Source organism: Aspergillus flavus, chromosome 5 (assembly GCF_009017415.1).
Source record: "Aspergillus flavus chromosome 5, complete sequence".
Lineage (NCBI taxonomy): Eukaryota > Fungi > Ascomycota > Eurotiomycetes > Eurotiales > Aspergillaceae > Aspergillus > Aspergillus flavus.
The window spans coordinates 1,263,104-1,283,385 of NC_092408.1; the positions used below are offsets into that span (position 1 = coordinate 1,263,104).

The 20,282-nt window shown below is 48.5% G+C and overlaps 7 protein-coding genes across 7 annotated transcripts; 4 read left to right on the plus strand and 3 right to left on the minus strand.

Moving 5' to 3' along the window:
• Position 1: 1 nt before the first annotated feature.
• F9C07_2284640 (GABA permease) lies at positions 2-2,884 on the minus strand (the record flags this gene model as incomplete). The annotated part of the gene is made up of 8 exons (XM_041292726.2): positions 2,763-2,884; positions 2,116-2,691; positions 2,006-2,066; positions 1,715-1,947; positions 813-1,655; positions 457-749; positions 142-231; positions 2-85 (listed from the first exon to the last, which is right to left on the minus strand). The coding sequence occupies exons 2-8, from the start codon at positions 2,204-2,206 to the stop codon at positions 2-4; spliced, it is 1,695 nt and encodes a 564-aa protein (XP_041147429.2). The 5' UTR covers positions 2,207-2,691; positions 2,763-2,884.
• A 172-nt stretch (positions 2,885-3,056) lies between these two features.
• On the plus strand, positions 3,057-4,579 carry F9C07_2070224 (uncharacterized protein; the record flags this gene model as incomplete). The annotated part of the gene is made up of 7 exons (XM_071508755.1): positions 3,057-3,314; positions 3,386-3,580; positions 3,639-3,792; positions 3,845-3,896; positions 3,999-4,041; positions 4,095-4,320; positions 4,371-4,579. 7 exons carry the CDS (start codon positions 3,057-3,059, stop codon positions 4,577-4,579), a joined length of 1,137 nt encoding a protein of 378 aa, XP_071364339.1.
• A 438-nt stretch (positions 4,580-5,017) lies between these two features.
• On the plus strand, positions 5,018-6,304 carry F9C07_1638097 (GAF domain nucleotide-binding protein). The gene is made up of 5 exons (XM_041286289.2): positions 5,018-5,228; positions 5,295-5,399; positions 5,466-5,470; positions 5,542-5,884; positions 5,957-6,304. Exons 1-5 carry the CDS (start codon positions 5,226-5,228, stop codon positions 6,065-6,067), a joined length of 567 nt encoding a protein of 188 aa, XP_041147431.1. The 5' UTR covers positions 5,018-5,225; the 3' UTR covers positions 6,068-6,304.
• Positions 6,305-6,512: 208 nt separating this feature from the next.
• On the minus strand, positions 6,513-10,480 carry F9C07_2070964 (ATP-NAD kinase-like domain-containing protein; the record flags this gene model as incomplete). The annotated part of the gene is made up of 3 exons (XM_041292727.2): positions 6,513-7,024; positions 7,073-8,309; positions 10,145-10,480. 3 exons carry the CDS (start codon positions 10,478-10,480, stop codon positions 6,513-6,515), a joined length of 2,085 nt encoding a protein of 694 aa, XP_041147432.2.
• Positions 10,481-12,692: 2,212 nt separating this feature from the next.
• On the minus strand, positions 12,693-13,583 carry F9C07_2107795 (uncharacterized protein; the record flags this gene model as incomplete). The annotated part of the gene is made up of 1 exon (XM_041286298.1): positions 12,693-13,583. One exon carries the CDS (start codon positions 13,581-13,583, stop codon positions 12,693-12,695), a length of 891 nt encoding a protein of 296 aa, XP_041147434.1.
• A 387-nt stretch (positions 13,584-13,970) lies between these two features.
• Positions 13,971-14,231, plus strand: F9C07_6486 (uncharacterized protein; the record flags this gene model as incomplete). Its single annotated transcript, XM_071511476.1, has 1 exon — positions 13,971-14,231. The coding sequence occupies one exon, from the start codon at positions 13,971-13,973 to the stop codon at positions 14,229-14,231; it is 261 nt and encodes an 86-aa protein (XP_071364340.1).
• A 3,054-nt stretch (positions 14,232-17,285) lies between these two features.
• Positions 17,286-19,680, plus strand: F9C07_2284645 (putative cytochrome P450). The gene is made up of 7 exons (XM_041292742.2): positions 17,286-17,632; positions 17,699-17,831; positions 17,888-18,079; positions 18,140-18,291; positions 18,344-18,588; positions 18,645-18,916; positions 18,975-19,680. The coding sequence occupies exons 1-7, from the start codon at positions 17,434-17,436 to the stop codon at positions 19,360-19,362; spliced, it is 1,581 nt and encodes a 526-aa protein (XP_041147435.1). The 5' UTR covers positions 17,286-17,433; the 3' UTR covers positions 19,363-19,680.
• The last annotated feature ends 602 nt before the right edge of the window (positions 19,681-20,282 follow it).

A 20,282-nucleotide genomic window follows, 5' to 3' on the forward strand; every position in this document is an offset into this window, starting at 1 on the left:
CTCATGAAGTGCTTGATAGATATGCCAGGTATATGACATAGATGGATTTGTATGCATTTGAAGCAATGCGCCTACGTTTTCCACTCTTGGGACATGAGTCAGTCGTCTTCTCTCGCGTTTGACTAGAGTTGAGTATCGTACTACAGCACCTCGTACAGTGATCTCCAGAATCGGAGACTCGCCATGGAAGCCGACATGTACTATACAATATGTGAAACATTTCCCCCTGACTGATAAGGGTATACTGTCGAAGAGATACGTGCCGTCAACTTTAATGTCGGTGAATATACTGATCTTAAAGGAGCTAGAACGTCTCTGGCACCAGGCGAAGTGTACAAAAGCACAAAACTAAGCTTAATGCTGCAGAAGAAGAAGCCTATTTTACAAAACACATAATTACCCTTTTTTAACCATTTCGCCACTCACCCTCTCGTGCCTCTCATGCCCATTGAGCACACTCATGGCTTGTGGTCCGGTGAATTGCTTCCTACCCGTTGTTATCCACGTCACCGTACTTACCAATCCAATGACCCCAATTGCTGCGGAGGTATAGTTCATAGATTCATGTGTAACAGGATAGTCGGTCGGGAAGTTGAATGTGATGGCCGCGAAGAGCAGGAACAGTAGACCGAGGATGTTGAGACCGATGGACATAGACTGAGGGAGGGCAAAGGGGCCCTTCATGTGTGTCTTATGACCAGTTATGAAGCCGAGGAGCCGGCTAAATAGGGCTATGGCGTAGGAGAGGTCTTGAATATAGTTAGTAGATCATTCACCATGAACAGACGGAAAGGTGGTGTGGGATGACTTACAAAATCCCTCAGTGGAAATAGCAATAACAGTTTCGAAACCGGTGGTTGTGCCGAAGTCAATTGCATCCAAAGCAAGCTGCACAACAAGAGTAAGGAGGACAGCGTTGACTGGAACATGACTCTTGCTATCTACTCTGGAGAAGATGTGCGAGAACGGAAGGCCGTGGTCTCGGGCGAAGGCGTACACCGAACGGGAGCCCTCCGCTAAAAGATTGTTTCCGGCTACTATAACGATGATAGCAATCATGCTCGCCAAGAAGCATGTGCCGACTTTACTTCCTGTGGAGTCGTAGAGGATCTGGATGACAGGTACGCCGGTGCTTGTGTTGGCAGTGGTGTTGATGTCACCAATGCAGAAGCAGAGGGTTAACAAGAAGGCAAATCCTGTTACAGCGCCGAGGACGACCGAGAGGATGATAGCCTTAGGAGCTTCTTTGGAAGCTGACTTCATTTCTTCGGTCATGTGTGATGGAGCGTCGTAGCAGCACATGCCGAAACAGGCTTGCAGGATACCTACGATGGCCGCCATTGATGATCCCCAACCTGAGAAATTTTGGAACTCGGAGAACACAAATGATGCAGGTTGTTTGTGGTCATTGGTCGCTAACAGGACGATTGTGGTTATGAGAAATGAGCCGATGTTCCAGATCAGGATGAATCGGGAGATGCGGTGCAGGAGATGGGGGCCCCATATATTAATTGCTGTCGCCATAAATGCCACTAGATAAGCTACCAGGACAGTATGCCAGCGCTCGATCGTGTAATCGGGGAAGACGAGATTGGCCATGCCGAGGACGAAGTTGGCTCCGATTGAGTTATTTGTTGCTCCCATTGCGAGGATACCTAGTTTGAAAATGATCGTTAGTTTCAGGGCTGTCCGTGTTGGGGTAGAGCAGACATACCGATGAGCATGAACCAGCCACTAATATAAGAAAGCCCTCGCGCGATACTCGGAGGTGCTAAAGCCGCAACCCAGGAGTATTGGCCTCCTGCAACAGGATACATAGAGCACATTTCTGCCATTGGAATGGCTACTGCTAGTGTGAGAAGGCTCACGCCAATGAAACTGAACACCATGACTGGAGGGCCGCCGGATGTGACGCCGACAATGAATACACCGCTTAGAGCCGTCCATCTATTCGAGGTTAGTGAGATTCTTGTTGAAAGCACTGGTAACTAAATGGTTGACTAACGAAGTAACCACGCTGAAGCTGAAGCCAATCATACCCAACAACCCAAAGGTCCGTTTGAGCTCTATACCAACATCAGCAGAGGGGCACACAATCGAAATTGAACAGCATACCCTGCTCATAGCCCAAATTTTCCAGGCGAGCATCTTCCCCCGTAGATTCTGAAAAGACTTGCTGATTATCGTCCTCTTTCGCCATGGTCATGGTTCGTGTCTCGTCTAACACCTGAATATCCAATACCTAGACAACAGGTCCCGCAGTTGCCACCTGGGACACCCACGGTCTTTTAAAAAGCGCATTGCCATACTTCAAGTGCCTCAGGGACTTCCCCGTTGGGAAGAGTAACCCCATGGAGGAAGCGTTGGTTCGACGATAACCGGCTGAAGGCTTGACAGCGATAAGATAGATGTGCTATCTGACTTTCCCAATCGAGAAGGTCTCCGCGACGACGGTGGAGCAGCGAGTGTGGGGGAGCGAATCAGCTTTCACCGGCAGTACCAGAGATTAGACATTCTGGGCCGGAGTTGGAGTGGTTATGGCCCATATTTGTGCACAGTAAGATTCAGATTGGTGGAGGTTCGCATGGGTGAGAAAACGTCAGTGGAGCGGTGTCATTGTCCATTTCTGGAGTAAAGCGACACCCGATAAGGGGTCCACTGCATTCGGCATAAGTTTGAAAAATCCATTTTCTAATGAAATCGATAAGTATATCTCTTACATATTTATCAATGGGAAATGTCATTGTCATGATCTGACTTACTTATCTTCTGCGATTTGATAGAGGACCTCACATGATTGAAGTCATTGGATCACCCGAACCCTGACCCGAAAATTAGGGATAATGTCAGTAATATGAATTCATAACTTTATAGCAGGATTTAAACGGCATATTAATATGGGAGCGCGGGTTCCGAGGACCCCGTATCCCTGTCTATGCAATGAGGAGTATTGACCACTAGAACCAAAATGGAAAGATGGAATGCTTGGCCCATACGTTCATAAGAGAGCACCAGCTGAGCTCCCATTTTCTTGCATCACTGTGTCACAATCCACCATGATTGCCTACGGCCTGCTCACTCTCATTGTATCCACAGCTGCCGTCGCGAGGGAGATCGTCTTCCCTCCCATCGCAGCAATTCAAGGTTCCGGACAAGTTCCGCTCGGTGAAGATGATACCGTCGATATTGTTACGGGTAGTCATTTCTCGGGGCTGACTACGTTCGGACACTTACCTTACGTAAATTGCTTGGTGGATGACCAGGCACATTCCACGCCCTACGATATTGCAATTTTAGGTGCCCCGTTCGACACTGTACGTACAGCCCTGTAACCCAAGCAATAATACGCGCTGGTCGTGTAATGCTGAGCTGATTCTGCTTACAGGGTGTTACCGCTCGCCCCGGAGCCAGATTCGGGCCAGTTGGTATTCGTCTCGGCTCTCGGCGATTACAAGGATGGAACATCTATACCGGAGTCAACGTCTTCGAAAGCTGGGCGAAATTAGTGGATTGTGGGGATGCGCCACTAACCCGGTTGGATAATACAGTTGCGTTGAAGCAGCTTGATTTAGCACATAAGGTAGGTGACCATAAGCTCCTCAGCCATGTGAATTATGTATCATTGAAATCGTCCCCAGGTTATCTCATCACGTCCCACGAATAGTACGGACCGGGGCCGTACACCTCGTATTCTTACTCTGGGTGGAGACCACACAACGACCCTGTCGGCACTGAGGTCGACGTATGACAAGTGGGGTCCTGTTTCGGTTATTCATTTTGATAGCCATCTCGGTATACCTTTTACAGTCCTGTTTATAGATGTATTACTGACCTCACCTTTCAGATACCTGGGATCCTAAAGTACTAGGTAAGGTTATGTTCAAACCCCCGATATCGTAATAACACGATTACTCACCATAAACAAGGCGGCGGCGTCTCCCACTATGCGTAGGTTGCACATTGTATAGGTTGGCACAACACATAACTGACATTACCAGCGGTGTAAACCACGGAACCTTCCTACACATAGCCCATGAAGAGGTTAGTCGCAATTTCAAAAACAAAAAATTCTTCAATACACTAACCATGTGTAGGGCCTTATCCGCAACACATCATTGCACGTCGGCATCCGTGCCCCTGTTATCCGCCCAAAAGGCGATATCCGAAATGATATCCGATGTGGATTCGAAATCATCAAGGCTCGTGACTTAGACCGGGTCGGGATAAATGGTATCGTCGACCAGATCAAGGCTCGAGTTGGCGATAGCAAGGTGTATATTTCTGTGGACATTGATGTGTTGGACCCAGCCTACGCACCTGGTGAGTATTCAGATATACTTTATTGGAGTCATTATAGCTAAATCTCGTAGCAACGGGAACTGCGGAGCCAGGTGGTTTTACCACCCGCGAGCTTCTTTCTATCTTGGATGCTCTACATGGATTGCCGGTGATAGGCGCCGACGTTGTCGAGGTTGCGCCTATATACGATACAACGGCCGAGACCACGACTTTGGCTGCTGCTGAGGTGGCTCATTCGTTGCTTTATTTGATGGTGGAAACACCAGTAAATGATAACTAGTGTCTGGCTAGCATCCACATGCTATGAAACATCATTGGGTTCCAGTACTCATTGCGTGATACATCGTTATTGTACAAGGTCCAAAAATTGCCTCCAGATTCAACGAAACAGTGAAGCACGTTGCGTACCTGCTTTACCTTTAAGAAAACTGAATCGTGTAGAGACACTCGTCTCCAGTAAAGCAGTCTCCGGTGGTCAAGCACGACCGCCGAGTGGAACCAGCATTTAGCCAGGCCGTAGCCATGGAGTCTAAAATCCAACAATGAACCCCGTACCAACCATAGGGCTGATTAGCCCCCGGATAGTATACCTTGACTCCAGCTAAAACACGCCGATCTTCGCATGATGCACAACACATATCCCAAACATAACCTATATAGTCCATACCCTAGCCACACACATTTCCTCCTTAACACAATACATCCATAATTTCACCCAGACACATTGCACAATACAATATTCAGCCCTGCAATATGTACATACTAAATCTGGAGCATCCTAACTCCGACCACTTATCTTAACCCCGCGCCCCACTTTTTTTCCCGAGCAATTCTTTTGCATCATTGCGACATTCTTCAATCTGATAACCAGCCAACCCCTCCATTACTCTCCCACATCTCATCAAAAGCCATACCGGATCACCACAATGGTATGTCCCAACCTCAATGTCCCCAATTGGTTCCTTCTACCAAGAAAACAAGGCTAACAATCTAAGCCCCACGCCGATTCATCCTACTTTGGCGAAAACGCCTCCAAATCCGACATCTACACGCAGGTCCTCGAACAGGCGCAGGGTCTTGTATATGGACAGCGTAACTGGGTATGCCTACTCCTTCTCTCCAAATACCTCTATTTAAACAATATTGACTAATGACTACAATAACAGGTCAGGTAACCTCCCCTCTTCACTCCCTCGAATCCCAAACCCAAGATTCAAGGCCCTAACAAGAAAAAAAAAACAGTAACTTCTCCAACGTCGCCTCCCTCCTCTGGCACGCCTACGCCGCCCTCCCCAGCCCCTCCTCCTCCGTAAACTGGGCCGGCTTCTACATCCGCCAAGACAAGTTCCCCAATGCCCAAACTACCGAGAAACAAAACCAGAACCAGAAGCAGGTCCTCTGGCTAGGACCTTTCCAGGGCCGGCCTGCGTGTCAGGAGATTCGGTTCGGGAAGGGCGTGTGCGGCACTGCAGCGGAGAAGCGGGAGACGGTCCTTGTCGGGGATGTGTTGAGTTTCCCTGGTCATATTGCTTGTGATGCGAGTTCGAGGAGTGAGATTGTTGTGCCGATTCTTGTGGGTGGGGAGGTATGTTCTTTTCTTTCCTGCTTTCATTTCTTTGGGTTTGGTTGTGGGAGTGCTAATGCGGTTGTGGTTTAGACGGTTGCTATTATTGATATTGATTGTACGGAACCGGATGGGTTTGATGAGGTTGACAGGAAGTATTTGGAGGACTTGGCTAAGCTTTTGGCGGAGGCTTGTGATTGGTAGATGGTCTTTAGGGCTGGACTGTAGTTATGTGTGTATTGATTTAGATATGGATCGACTTATTGGAGGGGTGTAATAATGCAAAGTATTAAGTAATGATGAGCCGGGAGGTTGAATGTACCCTATACTCAGTACTATGCCTTACACTCTGCCAATCCTTGAAAATGCCAATGGATCTCTGACTGATCCGTGGATTCAACACCTGTCTATCATATGTCGATATCTGTAAGTATCCGAAATACTCTAACCTGCCAGTAGTGCCGATTACATCGAAGTCTATCGCTTTCCCCGAAATGATGTGCAAGCAAAACTCCTAAAAATAAAGTAATATCCGAGCGCCGAGCCAAGAAATCCCATGATGCTTCCAGCACACTTCTAGTGCGCGTATCCAACAGTAATACAAGACGAAAAATGTAAGTACCCAAAGAATGAATGAATTTTAAAGCCGCTACATGCTGAGCATGCTCATTTGCCGTTTCATCGGGCTAATCGATCCGGCGTCGCCGTCTTCACTAGGGCCAATGCCACTGTCCGTGCCAGCGGCTCCGGCATCGGTGTCAATGTCCCATTCTTCGTCTTCGCCCTCATCGAGCCCTTCCAGGCCAGCCTCCGAGCCACGGTAGAAGCTTTTCTGAACAGCCCCGCGGGTGTTCCACCGCAGCGCGCGCTGAACACTCTGGAACCATTCTCCGCTACCGGATACCACAGTGGGGAATGGGTACTGACTCGCTTCGACAGTGACATAGTCACCTTGGCGGAGTTCCACGCGGCCTTTGCCATCAAAGGAGCAGTACGCTGTGGAGCGGGACCCGGCGGGCACGGCAATGCGAAGTAGCATCGAATCCGAGAGAACCATTGGGCGGAAAGACAGTGTGTGAGGGCAAATGGGCGTCAGAAGGATGCCCGGAATGGAAGGATGAATCAATGATCCTCCAGCGGAGAGAGAGTAAGCGGTAGATCCTGTATGGAGTCAGTTTGTGTACATCCGGGTCGGTGGAGGTGACGTACCGGTTGGAGTAGATAAGATACACCCGTCCGCTTGAACCACCGTTAAGAAATCATTATCCGCGTACAGTTCCAGGTTGGACACATAAGGCGATGGCCCACGGTCAATGACCAGTTCGTTCAGAACCTCAAACTGTTCGCCTTCTTCCACGGCACCAGCCTCAGCTTCCTTGCGTCGGTCCTTGCGGAACACGGTGCAGGTGAACCGCATGCGAAGATTCACCCGCATCCCTACATCTCCCATGACCGCGTTCAAGTGCTGCTTATAGTTCTCGAACTCAAAATTCGTCAAGAATCCCAGACTGCCAAGAGAGAAACAAAGAATAGGAGGTACGATACGCTGGAAGAGCCACGAGGTAAAGAGCACCGTTCCGTCTCCACCCAAGGTCAGCACAAGATCGAACTTCTCCGGGGATTCCCAGCAGAGGTCTGGGGTCCAGTAATGCAGCATCTTTTCAAAGCGAGGTTCCATCTGCAGAAGCCCCGGCGCATCGAAACGTTTGGAATTCCGTAACTTAGCGTCCACATAGACATTAACACCGAGATCACTTCCATACCGGGGAGTGGAGAGAAGCCATTCCGCCAGTTCCCGCGTTAAGTGTACCAGGCTGTTATCACGCGCCTTCGTGACTATCATGACATTCCGTACGGCACGCTTGATAGGCCGACGCTGCAGCTGCTTCGACACCTCCCGAACACCAGTCGCCGTCTGGACTAGGCGAGAGTGCGACAGCCATTCATCGTCCGTGATTTCTTCGAGAACCTTCTGGATATTCACAGCATCGTCAAACCGTTGATGGAAAAAGCACGGCGATTGCATAGCCAATCGTGCGGTCGGGGGTAAGCGATCCAGATACGGGCCGAGCTGAAGGTTGGAGAGCGCGGCAGAGAGCTTCTGCGAGGATGGATTACTGGAGCGACGCTCCTTTTCATCCGGAGGACTGGTGGAGGCGCTATTTGAGAGAAGCCCGAGGGAGGCCGCCAGCGGCACGTTGGAATTATTAGGATTGGATATGGACGGACGGGATGCGAGCGCTTTCATGATCGTCTGTCGAGGGATTGAATCGGTGGAAAGGGCGTTCCGATTGTGAGCCTTCAACGAGGCAGCGGAGCGGAGAGGGAGGAAGGGCGACGAGGGCAACGATAAGACGGCGGCGTCGTCCCGGAGGTCAGCCTTCTGCGAAGCACTGTTACTACAGGATCCCGGGTGGGAATCGCTCGCATGTACGTCGTTCGGTGTCTGCGAAGGGTCTATGTGGCATGCATAATCGCGAAGGAGGGAGGTTCCGACGGTGGTGGTGGACGTTGAGGAAGAAGGACGATCGGAATCGGACAGCGGGGTGGAGGACGATGATGATGTGGAGGACACCGGAGCAGACAGCGCCGTAGGAGTAGAGGAAGGAGTATCAGCGCATGTCGACTTCACTAGACCATGGTTGGACCCTGGGGAAGCCATGGGCAACCGGACAGATTTATGTGAGATTCCTCCGGACGATAGTGTGGGGAGGGGAAGAACAGGGTAAAGGACAATAAATGCAATGATGGATTATGGGGAACACAGTTGTAAGGGAAGAAATGCGGCCCGGACTCCGGAAATCATTGGGATTGGTGATTTCCACTTCGATAGGCTTCCATGTAGTTGGTTAGTTCATGAAACTTTGTTTAGTGAACAAACTTATCTCCGCACCACCCTAGGTTATTTCCGTCGATGATTCATTGGCGTCGGCGTTAAACTCGCCTTATTCAAGAATTGATAATCATTGTCCAAGTCCCCATCATGATTATTCTTCCCCTCCAGCATGCTTTTTCCGTGTTTTTTCTGCTTGATAAACATTCTTCACACACTCAATTCATTGTGGCATGGAATCATCTGCAAGGGGGCGTCACTTCAGCTCCGTGAATCCTTGTCAATAATTGGCGGAATATTTCTCACTCCTTCCTCCCTTTTTTTTCCCTTTTTTTTCCCTTTTTTTTCGATTCTTTTTTTACAGTGTATCATTTCCACTCAGTCTGGCGTGAACACACAAGTACTACAGTCGCTACGCGTGAGACGGGTGATTACAAAATGCAGGATCTAGAAACACATCACACTCCAGTGGCACCGAAACAAACTCAACGCAGACAGCATTTCTATTCGGTAATATCCACTCAAGACACCATTATCATGTGGTTTAGTTGGACAACTTTCCTTAGCGTCGTACGTGTGTAAATACACCAGATGGATTTGTGTGCAGTAGTGTCTGTAGGTGAACCCCGATAAGCACCGGATGTCACCAGAAGAGGTTTCGCGCGTCGCGACGCTTGACCCTTATTCGTATCTCGTTCCTTCGTATCCACTCGTAGTCCGTCAAATTGGAAATCCGGTGAGCGCCAATGATATCCCTGTGGACAGTAAAATGCCCCGCGTATGTGCGATCCAACACACGAGTCAGGCCAAGGTTCAATGGTGAGAAGTGTAAATGATCGTGGTAGACCTCCGGTGCATCAACCGCAGTGGGTACGCTGGCATACCAGATGGGGTGAACATTGCCGTTGGTTATCAATCCCAACTTTATTGCTCGGTGTTTTTTACTGCAAATCCAACATTCAGGCCGCATCGATCTTCCAGGAGTAATCTTGCTGGATTTTTTCTTCTATAGCCTCCCGCAACGCGCCTTCCAGGGGCTGCCCGTCCACGTCCTCGGCCATAGCCACGTCTCCGTCGGAGCTACGGGCGACAGTCCCGTGGCAGATGGCCAAAGCGCGCTGGTGTACCTTCTCCCAGGTCTCAAAGTCAAAAGGTCCCTGACTTTCGTTCAACAGGAGATGGCCATTGGATGAGAAGGCGAGAACGTGAAGAGAGGCGGCGGCGGCGGCTTCCTTCACCGAGGGCTCCCGAATAATCTCCCCTGAAGTATCGACAGCCAGCACGGTTGCGGAATAGGTCATGGATAGAGGAACGGATGCGGAAAGTAGCGCCAACAAAGAAGTGTGAAGGAGAGCGGGGAGCAAAGTCAAGTACTGTATGCCCATTCCATCCAAGTTAGCCATTATTCTTTATGTTAGTCGATCATTGTTGCGACAGGAGACACCCACCGAATCGCCCCTAGCGACACTTTCTCCTCCCACAATAGCCAAGGTGATAACCACACCACGCCTAGCGTAGCCTTTCTCTCGTCCCAGGATCAATTTGCCCAGCATGTTCTTGATGATTCCTTCGACGTATCGTTCACCAACCCCACCGGGTGCGGTACCCGGCTTCACGAAAACTTCCACGGTCGCATCCTCTGGCTTGAGGGCATCCCGGCGTCCAGGGAGCTCAATTGGCGCATTTACCGATCCTAGGATATTAGATCCGGTCGAAGGACATTGGTAAGAAGCCGAACCATCGGCGCGAGAAAGGGGAGTAAGGGAGGCTGTTGGTCCGACCATTGTGAATTTTAAGAACAGGGCGTAAAAAACGATCAAATTCGTTGTATATACGGAATAGATATGCTCAAGAATGGCAAACCGGGACAAAGGATGAACGAGAAAATGCGAGGCGACGACTATCAATCAAAGGAGCTTCACTTCCACTTGCCGCTTGGAAATTTTTGGTCACAGCAAAAAATGCGGGCCGCCATCTGATTGGTTGGTCCGCAGCTCCTCCGAAAGAACATCAACATAGGGAAACACGTCCCTTTGGCTTCATATGCTTGGCAATCCTAGCGGATAAAGTCCATCACTGATCAAGAACTGGTTCACATAATCAACGTGGAGTGCGTTATGTTTACGAAGCATTCATGTTTCACACAGTGGTCGCAGCTCAAGGAGAGGCTTTATCCTACGCCTGTGCTTATATATATAACTCTGTGATGCATGGGTTTCGGTCCACATTATATACGTCTTTTCTCGGTAAGTATTTTTGATGCTCTTTATCCAGCGAAATTTTGGATGAGAGTAATTGCACAGGATCCTTTCAAATGCCTTATGGGAAGTCTACCCAATTATACCTAGGTTTCCTGACATGGCGTCCTGTACAACCCCGTCCATCCTTATAATGCCGAAGACTCATAGCTATAGACATTCCTATCTTAGGTGTTTCCCGCAAACTAGATTTGATCAGCTCTTCTGAAGCCGTCAGGAGACCGAAGAACCTCATCACCAAAAGGTCCTTGGCCAATAACTATATCGCCGTGTCCCGTATTCGACAAAGCCGTGTCCACCACTAGGCTAACTGAGGATCTCGCGGTAATACTTTTCCAGATCTCATTCAGTAACCCCCCTGCTTCAAGCTTGGCAGGATGAGAGTTCGCTGGTGCATCATTACTGTAAGTAAGAGGTAGCCATATGTATTTGAATAAGAGAGTTTGACATGCCAGGTTGTGATTTACTTACTCAAGAAGTGTCTCAGATAACAATCGCCGTGGGATAGCAGCCATGTCTTTCATTGACTGCACCTTTGGCAATGTCCATATCTACCTAAACATCTACAATGCCCTTACTCGGACCGTGCTGGAACTTGATGTATTGAGGTTTCACACAGTGGGTCGAATCGATTTATCAGTTCCAGAGTATGATGGGGCGTGCGGTACTGAGGGTATAGATTGTTTCTTAACTAGCATAAATATCAACTAGGCAGGGTATCAACTATATCGATGCGCCACTGACGATCGAACCCCTTCTCACGACCTCAGATGCCGTCATCAAAAAAGTTGGTCGCGCGTTTGGATTCGGGATGCGAGCAACAACCACTTTGCCATTGTCCATATGAGTCGGAATGGTTTGGTGTAATAACCTTCGCCCAACTTCCCAATACTAACACAAGATTCAGAAGACTCCAGTTCAATGAAGCCTTTGGCAGTTCAGGTATATCGAAATCACGGTACCTCTCATGGAGTTGCTCTTTCGGCCACTTCTATCACTGTATAAGCTTTGTGGATCTTCAACTGTAGTCCTTCTGTTCTTGCCTTCTGTATCCTCAGAATGGTGGGCGCCAGTATGGAGATAGGAAATGGCAGTTCCTCGGCGGTAACGATATGCAATATCGCAATCTCTCCCTGGTAACATGCAGTGGATGGGATTCTGCATCAAGAGTATGAATCATTTCCTGAGTCTACGTCTATTCAATAGAACTACTCTGATCTCTTCACAGTCCAAACCCTAAAAGAAATCTATGATCCGCGGCAGCCGCTCCACAGCAGCTGAACTACGACTTTCTAAAACCTTTATGGATTCTATTAGCTAATTTCACACCTACTGAGCCAGTCATTGGGCGTCCTAAACATGTCTTAAATTCCTAGAGCCTAAAGTGGGAATCGAAAGTGCCGGTGCGAGATTTGTCAGATGAGAGGATGAATCTGAAAGTATATACCCAGGCAAGCGTGTTTCGCCTATTCACTGAGGTCTGATCTGTCCGAATCGCACCTATACACTAGCCACGCCGTGAAAATGAGATGATCGACTTTGTGGAGGGAAGAAAGGATATGAGGCCCATATTACTTGTAGACTATGTTCCTATCTTCATTTGAGTCTATGGAAGCACAGAAATATACAAAGAAAGCTTTCGAGTTACACTATTGGTGAATCAAGGGGAATAGGTATGTTGAAGCATGGCAGCGCATGATGGAGCCAGACATTTGGCTCGACGTAGACACAGCGCTGCTCATCCACGTAATACCGCAATGGTACCCGGCCTCTTGGAAAAGTAACTTCTACGTACGCCTTGTCGTGTAGTCTGCGGGATATTGACCCCCGTCCACTGTTGCCACTCTTCCACACTGCCCTCTACACGCATACTTCTCCGCGCGACCTTGATCACCTTGGCCCCCAGCCGAGCATGCTTGCGTAGCCACGGGTCAAACGGGAGGTTAGAGTCTGGTTTTCGAACTGTCGTACCAGGAGAGTGGGTTGCAACTGTCGTCGCCGGCCATAATATGTAATCGATCATATCTGTCGTTGGGAATTCAGATTTCCGTGTCGGCCGTTGCGGTACTACCATTGCGTCAAAGTTGCGCTCGATGGCTGCTTGTTTCATAGCCAGGATAAGAGCTTCTGCTAAGCCCCGAGAGCGGTATTCTGGGGAAACGGTGATGGAAATGGCGGACAGTGCGTTGGGTGGTTCGGTTCTGGCTGCGGGGGGATCGTTGAACGAGGTTGGCCTGTCTGTATCTTGGAAAATGCCTTCTCGGGCATAATATTGTTCAAAAGCTCGTGAGAGGATGGCATCATAACCTTCGTCTGGGAGGGTATGTAGCACTTTTGGGTGCTGAGCGAGGCCTATTTTGCCCCCGACTTTGGCTAATTCGGGCCAGTAGAATGGAAGAGAACGTCCACAGGCGATGATATGCTCTTGATCGTAGTCATCTATCTGGACAATGGCGTATTGGAAACAAGCAAATGCTTCGATCTTGCTCAGTTGGCTGCAGTAGTGCTGGAGGTATATGTCTTGGTCAAGGAAAAGTGGCCAGGCAGCATTCAGTGGATGTGTTGGATCTTCAAGGGACTTCCAAAGATCTGGCCTGCTCTGGGCAGTGTGAACAAAGAAGTTGTCCATTAGTCTGTTATCTGATCAAAGGGGTATTGGTAGATGGCTATCAGGAAGAGATAAAAAGATTGAGACTGTCTACGACGGCAAGATTGCATTTTAGAATAGATTGAGAATAGTCGAGGACAGAGTAGAAAGTAAAAAAAAGCCATAGTTTATTGCGCGATTTCACGAGATCATCAAGAACAAAATGAGCAGCTGAATGCAGATCTTTTTTGCGAATGGGAACCTGTATTTGTCCGTCGACGCACTTGGGATCGCGCCAATTGCCGTATATATCCAGGGTCACCTCAGCTGAAAGGGGTTCTACCTGCCGGGTGAGTAGCTATTGACGAGGATTAACTTCTCTAGTAATCATCTCTTCTTCATCCTGTCGTACAGCTGGGTCTCAGAATCATGACACTGTTCTACGAAACCCCAGATGCAACCCCAGATCACCTTAACCAGAACACACAGAATGGTATACTGGCCCCTCAACAATCTCCGGTTCTAACTCTATTACCAAAGAGCGCTGGATTGAACGATTTTCTCCCCACTGTCAGCCGACTATGCGGGACTATCGAAAAAGATGTTGAGGATGTTTATCCTTGCACAGTCGTGCAAGAAGCCTTGGTAGCGCTCTCTGTCAAGAACCCACGCACATACGTCGCTCGATAAGTGTATCGCCTGAAAGATGGCATTACTTTCGAGAGGTTTCGCACCGCATGGGATGCCACCGTCACAGCCCATACGATACTGCGTACGAGAGTCGTGCAACTTGACTCTCAGGGTGCGATGCAGGTGGTTCTGCGACAGGGAATTGAGTGTCAAAGAGGTACCAATCTCAAGCAGTATCTCGTCGACGACTGCGAAAAAGAGACGCCGTTAGGAGCACCACTGGCACGGGCTGGACTCATCAAGGGCGAAGAGCCTACCAGCCCAGCGTATTCTGTCATTACTTTTTGTCATGACACGACAGCCTCCGGTGTTTGTCTAGATCCTCCCAAACTATTTCAGCCCCGCTACTACTTATGCCCCCTGTGTGATAATGTTGCATTCAGATAAAATACATCCACAAGGACGATACAGCCTCCTGTACATCGCTATGCATACCTATCTATTCATGTTTCGTGTATATAATGAGTTATAGCTCTGTACACCATCTTTCCATTCGTAAGAAGCCATACATTACAGAAAACCTTCTACTATATTGAGTTGCATACAAGAGTGTCAGCACCATTCAAGAGAACATCCTCGATGATATTCGCGACCTATATAGGATCTAAATCGCAGCTATTGGCTATCTTACTAACAGCTCTCCTTTCTTAGTAATGCGCTTTCTGCACCACCGAGGGACATTTAGTAGGTTAGCGAATCTACGCGGCGAAGGGTGTACGCGATCGCAGAAGGGTTGCCTAGAGACTGGAGCAGTCTTTGTTAAGTAGCCGCTAACTAAGACAATCTCACACTCTAGTACCTTTGAAGGTTCTATGGGCGCATGTTTCACACTAGCTCCGGGTTATCAGCTGTGGAACGAACATCTCCGATAATGGCGTAACGGAAGGAGTGAAGTATTCACCTTACTGGATCCTCCCCCTCCTGGCCCATTTTACATATTTAGCATAGCTATTGATGTGATGATTCACGTGGTCCTGCAGTTCCACCGCTGGCCCCCATTCAAGTGTCCCTGAGAAACGTTCAAAGCGGAAGCGATGTCGTAAGAGAGAATTGCAGTTTCGGTTAATAGACCGGCTGCTGATATAGTTGGTTGTCATAATAGGTGGAGCAGACGCTATACGTATAGCCACTTAGTGGAACGCTATGTGGACGGGACAACTGTGGAAGTCGTGGAGACCAAGTGGTGCTTGGACAGACAAAACACCGTGACATAATTGGCTGTCCTTGAATCATGACTTGATAAATTTAAGAAAGTATATCTCTCATACTGAAAGAATAACAATATATCAAGTGGTAGTATGCACTACCGAACAAATTCCCCATGCTAAACATGATGGTATCTGTTTTGAAGCCAGATGTATGGGATGTCTGAATGGTCGACTGCAAATTGAGTTCACGACGGTGATGGCATACGACGTTCATGAACAGCGGTGGTCAAGTCTATCAGCCATGTATGACAAGCCATTCTGAAATCACAGCGAGTGACATCCGTGGGTATTCTATGGTTACTATACTGTGTTCTCTTTCCTGACACGGCAATAGATGGCTGAGTGAGCCAAGGTGCCCGTGAAGCCACCACCATAATGAGAGCGATCATGATTGATGTCTTTAATAGTAGCTGGCACGAACAAAGGAGGCCAATGTCTCCATGGTAGAGATAGGGTAATTGGCCAACAATTGACTTCATTGACAGTCCGTTACTGTCAGAGGTCTGTTGCGTGACCCGCGGAATGACCATTCTACGAGAGACCGGTTGGTGAACTGATATGGGACGGACTATCTAATAGTGAATGTTGGGTACGCGTCTTGACTGAGCTTGCAAGCAGTTGTAATACCCCAGCGACTATATAGAGTGATCTATGTTCCATACGTCTCTCCAGCCGAGGTGCTGGGATGGGCTGTCTAAGCACTTTGTTAGTACGCGCAGAAAGGCTCTGGTCAAAATAAGGCGGCACCTTGTTACCATGAATTAGATTACAATCGTGGAGTGGTTCTCAGACTTTGCTAGATTAAAGTTCTGAATGACTATCATAGCAAAACTTTTTATAGTCATACTTTCCCTCGGGCTTCTCTATTAGTTGAAGATGGGTTTCAAATGGTTAATTTCGAGGATATGTAATAGCGCTATTAACATCACAATCCGTTATTACCCACGTTAGAATAGCTGTCTACATGTAGCAATCTTTGTCGAACCTCATAGCCCGGTGCGAGATATTCCTGGGCAACCCAATGACGAATCGTCACGTTAGGATTGGGTCAAAGTGGTTTTAGATAGCCCAGCTACGTAAACTAATGCTGGTGGAAAGTTCTATGGGATAACTACGGAGAACATTATTTCCTATGAAAGCGACCTAGCAAAATAGATGAATCAGTGCTGGCAAATGTGATGCCAGATCGAGAGTCACTAGGCTCAGATCTGGAAGGCTGCTGCTTGGCATGTTTATGGCCTTCCAGCCCAGGCAGTCCCACTTTTCTTCATGCATGTAACGCCAAGTGACCATACCCAAGGGCCAATCTTGGTCAGCTTTTTCACCGAAGAGAAACATCCCCACTTTCAGCTGAAAGCACGTTAGGGCTATTCGATAGACACGTATCACTATCACGGTATCACCCATATCCCTGCAGCCCAACTCGCTAAATTAATCTAATTTAGTTTTTCACTTGGGTGGAACCTATCAGCTAGAACCCTTGTCTCCTTTTTTCTTTCTTTCTCTCATCTGCATGTGAGAGGGTAGATTTCCTACTCACAACGTCAACTTGAGAATCGCCACACAATTGCTTCACCTCTTGCACCAACGTCATAAGTTTCCTTATTCATGATGACTCGCCTCGATGAAATTGGAAGAGTTCTTATTTAAGGAGGGTGCACATGCCTCTGTACAGCCGTGGCAATGATCCACGATGTGTGAAGTGTGTGGGAGGGCTGGCGGGCCAATTATCAGCCCGATGATACCTCGTCTCAGCATCATGATAGCAGGGGTACCTATAGATGGCTGCATATGCATATGAGCGGTTTCCCTACCCCTCACGTCATTTTTCCACGCTCCTACAGTCTTCTGCAGATCTCGTAAATATTTAAACAGGCGTGGATGCGATTTGGGCTGTTTCTGAACTATATTTTCTCTGCGCCCGACTAACCCTATATCGACTTCGCTCCGATTGCTTGAAAGCCCCCTCGACCCTGACGCGTAGCAGATTCAAAATGGCTTCCCTACATTTGGCCAGCATCGCAATCGGAGTGCTTACTGCATACCTTGTGACCAAGCTTCTCACATTTAAAAAGCCTCCAGCGCCCCTCCCACCCGGTCCTCCACCTAAACCGATTATTGGTAACTTGAAGGATCTGCCTCAGAATGGAGAGCGAGACTGGGAGCATTGGCTGAAACACAAAGAGCTTTATGGTAGATTCACACAGACAGTAATATTATCGTATACGTAATATTCAGCTAACGTGGACATTCCCATAGGTCCGATTAGTTCCATAACCGTCCTAGGTCAAACGTTTATCATCTTGAACGACCAAAAGCTCGCAGTCGAACTCCTTGAGCAGCGGTCCAAGTGGCATTCTGATAGACCCAAGATGTTCTTTGCGGCCGAGATGTATGTTTAAAGGGAGACATCCATTCGTCCATCTTGAAATATTGACGCGAACGTAGGTCTGGGTGTGGAGGCATTTTGGGATTAATCCCCTATTCCGATCGCTCTAGGGCAATTCGCAAAGCCATGAATAAGGAGATTGGATCGAAGGTAGCTGTTTCTAGATTTAACGCACTCCAGGAAGCTGAGACGCGTCGCTTTCTACTACGGGTGCTTGAGGCGCCGGAGGAGCTGAGAAACCATATTCGGACGTAAGTTGAAGAGAAGAATATTCCCTCCATTATGAATGCTTTGGTTTACCAAAATTGTAGAGAGGCTGGTGCGGTGGTTCTGAAACTTGCGTACGGGTACACTGTCGAGCCGCACAAACAGGATCCGTTGGTCGATTTGGCAGACGTGTCCATGTATTACTTTTCGCTAGTGTGTCGCTATGGGGCTTGGGTGGTGGATGTTATTCCAAGCTGTACGATCGTTACCCTGCCAGCCTTCCATTGAGTCCTAGCTAACTGCCTTAGTGAGATTTCTCCCTTCTTGGTTTCCAGGGACTGAGTTCAAACGCATCGGACAGAGGTCTAAAGAGGCTTTTGATAATTTCGGCGGGAAACCATATAATTTCGTCAAGCACCAAATGTCACAGGGCACACACCATCCCTCATATCTGTCAAGCATTCTAGAATCAGAAGAAATTGAGCCTGGCTCCGAGAAGGAATACGTGACAAAGTGGTCCGCAGCATCGATTTACGCCGGCGGTGCTGACACGGTACGCATCATATCAAAGCAAAACTCTACCCAAGTGCAAGCTAACCTTCAGCACAGACAGTGTCCACCATGGCATCCTTCTTCCTCGCCATGGCGCTGTACCCTGAGGCTCAGAGAAAGGCCCAAGAGGAGATTGATCGTGTCGTCGGAAACAGCCGGCTTCCCACCTTCGCCGACCGGGATAATCTGCCCTATATCAACGCCACTGTGAAGGAGGTCCTCCGCTGGCACCCAGTTGTACCAAACAATCTGCCTCATCTTTCTACCCACGATGATATGTGTCAAGGATACTTTATCCCAAAGGGCTCCATAGTGATTTCTAATATCTGGTTCGTCGGACCTGTCCCATTTGTCCATCTCCGGTATCTAACATACTATTCACAACAGGGGCTTCGCACACGACCCAGACGTCTTCCACGACCCTATGACATTCAAGCCGGAACGCTACCTGGGTGACAATCCCGAGCCTGATTCTCATAGAATCTCGTTCGGATTCGGTCGCCGAATATGTCCCGGTCGAGTTATGGCAGATGCGGCCATCTACCTCAATATTGCACAATCTTTGGCGGCCTTTAACATTGGCAAGAAAGTGGTCGATGGGAAGGAGGTCGAGCCCCGAGTAGAGTTTCAGGCTGCGCTTATCAGTCACCCGGAGCCATATGATGTCAGCATTAAGCCTCGGAGCTCGGTGCATGAGGAGCTTATTCGCGCGGTGGAGGAGGAATATCCTTGGGAGAAGAGTCATGCGGATGAGCTTGTTAATATTAAGGTATAGATGCTTGACGGATGATTGGGGGTGTTTACTAGCATTGAGAGGCGATCGGTGAAAGTGGAGGACGCTTGACTTGTTTGCTTTTTGGTTGAAATGGAATTTAGCAATAGCAGTTGAACCTTAGAATACCTTATATGCGTCTGTCCCGAATGAGTCAGTGGAATTGCTCAGCCAGGTTCTGTTTGTCCATACAGTGTCCACGGAATGAGATACGGAGAGTAAGGGTTGTAACCCTAGTCAACCCTATCATGTAAGTCCGCAACAAGGGGTAGGGTATGTGCTAGTAGTAGTCCCATTAAGCCTCCGATGACACTATGCTCGCCACGAAAGGACAATATCTAGCCTTCATATATCCAGCCAACATGACCATTTTTCATTTGACTACTAGCTAATATATCTAACGAACGCGTACTAGGTACACTCGAATGGGAAACTCTTACGATGTTACGATAACGACGGTTATGGGACCACATCTAACATACGAAAGCCCGACATTGATCGATAACACGTCTTTCTGACATTCGCCCTGCCTCTTAACTTGGGTATCAGTGTCCTTTTAGATATGTAGGAATTACGCCGAAGAAGTCGTACAGGATGAATTGATAGTGATGGTACGCTTCAACTACCGATGGTTCAACAGCAAGGAGGAAAAGAAGTGTACTAGAGACTGCTATACGAGCGATATGAATAGTATTCCCTGGATCTTGGGAGAAAGTGTTCCAGGGCCAAACTCGACACTTGGCCATCCGGGGGTTTTCCGGTCTTCGGATATGGAGCCCCGCACACAGGCACAGGATTTCCCCGTTCCCCAATCGAGCCTGTGGGGGTCATCCGAAGTTACTACGAAACTTACTGGGACTTCTCGCCGTGCTGGTACCACGTGATATGGGTCGACTCACTAGGGATCACTTATCCGGAGCCAA